This window comes from Rutidosis leptorrhynchoides, unplaced genomic scaffold (assembly GCF_046630445.1).
Source record: "Rutidosis leptorrhynchoides isolate AG116_Rl617_1_P2 unplaced genomic scaffold, CSIRO_AGI_Rlap_v1 contig106, whole genome shotgun sequence".
Taxonomy (NCBI): domain Eukaryota; kingdom Viridiplantae; phylum Streptophyta; class Magnoliopsida; order Asterales; family Asteraceae; genus Rutidosis; species Rutidosis leptorrhynchoides.
Genome location: NW_027266362.1, coordinates 78,981 through 82,817, shown reverse-complemented (window position 1 = coordinate 82,817; position 3,837 = coordinate 78,981). Strand labels below are relative to the sequence as shown.

The 3,837-nt window shown below is 33.9% G+C and overlaps 1 protein-coding gene across 1 annotated transcript; it reads right to left on the bottom strand.

Annotated features, from left to right (window-relative positions):
* Positions 1-1,020: 1,020 nt before the first annotated feature.
* LOC139881036 (F-box protein At1g30790-like) lies at positions 1,021-1,896 on the bottom strand. The gene is made up of 2 exons (XM_071865573.1): positions 1,443-1,896; positions 1,021-1,112 (listed from the first exon to the last, which is right to left on the bottom strand). The coding sequence occupies exons 1-2, from the start codon at positions 1,894-1,896 to the stop codon at positions 1,021-1,023; spliced, it is 546 nt and encodes a 181-aa protein (XP_071721674.1).
* Between the last annotated feature and the right edge of the window lie 1,941 nt (positions 1,897-3,837).

Genomic DNA, 3,837 nt, shown 5'->3' with positions numbered 1-3,837 from the left:
ATATATATATATATATGTGGGAAGGGATAATACCCTTCTATAATTAACGGTTTACTCACGGGATTTTCCATAAATCTCATACGCCCTCCACCTCCCTCCACAGGTTGATAGATTGGTGCTGATAGGAGCAACTGCACTTTGAGCAGCTTGCCTCTTGTTTACTTAGGTACTTGGAGAGGGACTTCAGTTGAGCTTATTGTGTCATTAGGTTTCTATTTTTAATTTCAGACTTATTTTGGGAGGCCTGTGAGCCGAATGTTTTATATTAAACATGGGATTGAGTTTTTATTACTCGTTGTGTCTTAAAAGATTTGTGAGATTATTTTCCGTTGTGTTAATGTTGGAAATCTTAAAATAAAAGTTGTATTTGAATGTTTAAAATTGATAAATATTTTCCGCTCCTTAATAGTTAAATGATTTTCAATGACATCCTCTAAGCGTACCTTGATCCTGGAGCGGCGGGAGTGCTGTTGGAGGAGGCTACGTGAAGAGGGTGCCATAATTGTAGTACAAAAAAAGGATATTAAACATATAAAAATCATGGACTAAAACCCTTTTCTTCTCTTTCGAGGACAAAAAACCATAGTTATACTCAACATCCATAAATTTGTTGAAAACTTTAATTATCCAAATACTTGATACAGTCACAGACGGAAATCCTTAAACAACTAAGCACATTACATCTGAACTGAATGAAAAGTTTAAAAATATATTGGAATGAAAGTTCAACTTAAAACTAACTTCTTGAATATGTAACGTGCGACAAGTACTATTGGCATAACTCATTTGATTAGAGGAAAAAAATGTTTGGGGTGAACATGCTCACACAAACATTATCACAAGACGGATCAGTTAAGAAATGATCTGGCAGCCCCCTGATTTCGACCTTTTCATACTCATATTGTCACATATGTTGAAGTAAATAAGATGCAAGGGTTTGGAAAAGGTGCGAGGCGCAAGTAACATACGCTCCCCAAAAATACCTACAATGTAATAAGTTTCATTTTCTTTCACTTCTGATCAATCTTCCGGAAGCGTATCATTACGAAGTTCAGCCCACTCATAATCATCATCTGGATCGATATCATCCTCGTCCTCCTCTAAAATCACATCTGAAAAAATCCAAATACTTATACTCTTCTCATAGTTAAAGACATCATTAGCTATAGCGAGATTCCCTTTAAAGTTTATTAAATTAGAATGCACCATATTTTAGGGAGGACCATCGAGGAGTTCAATTTCAGCAAATGTCTCAGTTTCAATTTGAAACTCTATTAAAATTAATTCACGAATGCCCTCCATAGATTTGCAAGCCCTAATATAAATAAATCCATCGGTATTGACGCTTTCACGTTCGGGATAACAAATTGGACCTCCCTTGAGCAATCTCCATTTATGGTTTGTCTATCCTAATGTGCAAACCCTATATTCCATTATCTGACCAGCCCCATCAGGAGTTGGATAAGTCCAAGTATTTAAAATCTTGTACTGATTTGTGTACGAATCGTATCTAAGTGAGTTAACACAAAAAAAAGTAGAGGAAACTATAGAAGGTGGTGCAATGAATGGGAGCTTGATAGATTTATTTAGGGTTAGATTGCAAATGGTGGAACGAATACCATAATCCAAGCAAACAAATCCATTTACTGATGGTGCAACATACCTAGAATTAGATGACATCATGGTCATAAGATGAGATGATGATCCACCTTCCGAGCATGTTGTGAAGAATTGTTGACCGGAAAGAAGCTTTGTCGAAAAAGCGATCAAAAGTCTTGGTTCATCAGGATGAGAAGGCTCGTGTGCGGCTGTGAATGATGAGCTCCCGATTATGTTATTGTAGCACTTGGAGAGGCACCTGAATCTCATAAGTGGTTTGATCGACAATTTTTTCATTATATCAAAGGACAATTCCATTGGAATCGATTTTTGATATTGGTGTGCGAAAAGTGAGAGTAGCCTCTTCTGTTGCCATCGTCGATTTCTCGATCAATGTTAGTTTGCAACCAACTTAGACGAAAGCGGTCGTTTTATGAATATCTCTTATCTCTTTCGGAAGTGCGGCGCTCACACGATTTTCGATTTTAGTTAAATTCGCAACATTGTGAATTTATATTCCCTTATTCTGACATGATTGCCCTTAGCATTCAAGATCGCAAGTTTGAGTGTGTATTTCACGTGTAGGAACACACATGCGTGTCTTTCCTAACAAATGTTGTAATATTGTTTTCGTGAGATATCAAATTGTTACGGTTCATTTTTCAGTTTGAATGGATGAAGTGCTAGATTGTTTCTAGTTAAACATGTTATCCCCTAAATTTGTGGACAAGGTCTCCTAATATTGCCCATAAAGGCACAATCATTGCAAGTTGTAGACTTGTAAAAACATAATTGGATTCATGAAGATTTCATTCCCTCTATAAATTGTAAATATTTGGCGTTTGCGTCAATATATAAGAAAACAATAAACGAGAAAGGTCGCTTTGGTTACGCAGTTCGGTTGGCAGGGTGCCAAAAATTGGCATACTTTGACAAATAAATTAACAACTTAGATGCAAATGAAAATATGTAAGAGATAGAAATTGAACTGTATGCACTAAACGAATTGAAACAAAATAAAATGGTTAGAAAATTGAATCTATCAATCATAATAAAACGTAGCACGGAATCAAATTAAATTAAAAACTGAAAACTGTTTTCTGTAAATATATATATTATATATACATAATTGCAGGTGTATTGATTCAGAACAAGTTATAAATACTAATAAAGAATTGTTTCTCCTCGATTTATATTTATGTATCTCATATATAAAGCGTTGAATATGAAATGTCCAATGTTTTTTCATTAGATCATGGCCAGATGGTCATGAGACTTATTACCTGCGAAATCCAAGTTCAAGTGATCGAATATTGTTTGACAATCATGTTTAAGATATATTTGATTAACCAAATGTTTAGGCTTTCAGCTTTGATCCTTGAGAAAGCCATTTGTTACGTATGTTTAAAGCCAATAGATTAATTTAAACAAATTTTCTGAAAGTGAAATTAACAAAAACTCTAAACACAATCAAATCACAATGTTCTAAAACATTCATTCACAAAACTTAAACTCGAAGCCGTCATTTATTCCGATTAAAGGTTAAACAAATGCAAGGAATGAGCTCCAACTTTAAAAAATTCTTGCAAAAATCTTGAAAACAAATAATAACTTCAATCCATTATCATGAAGATGTAGAATTATTGATATTGACAGAACTCATCCGAGGACCAACATGCTCAGATGAGCACTATTACAAGATGGATCTGCAGGAAATGATCAAGCAACCCCATAATTTTAGAGCATCTCCATTGGAGAGTCTCTTATTTTTGCCAAATTTTTAACACATTAATGATAAGAGATAAATAAAAGACTTTTTTATCATTTTACTCCAATACTAGAGACTCTTAATTATACCATATCAAGATATAAAAAGGAAAATATTTAATATGAAAGAAAAACACATAAGAAAAAAAGGAAAAACAAGAAAAACACTATTGAGTTATAAGACCGTCTCCAAATTTACAAACATCTCTTATAAGAGGCTGCCTTTATAATTTACTCTAATTATATGTTAGACTCTTAAAAATGCCACATAAGACTTTAGAGACTCCATTGGAGTTGCTCTTAAACTTGTTCATGATATTCTCATAAATGTTGTAGTGAATAACATGAAAGGGTTTAGAAAAGGTACGAGATTCGAGTAAAATACGCTTTTCTAAAAAACCTACCATGAAATAGTTTTCATTTCCATTGAGTTGGACCTAATTTTCTAGGACCTCAACACTAGTAATATCA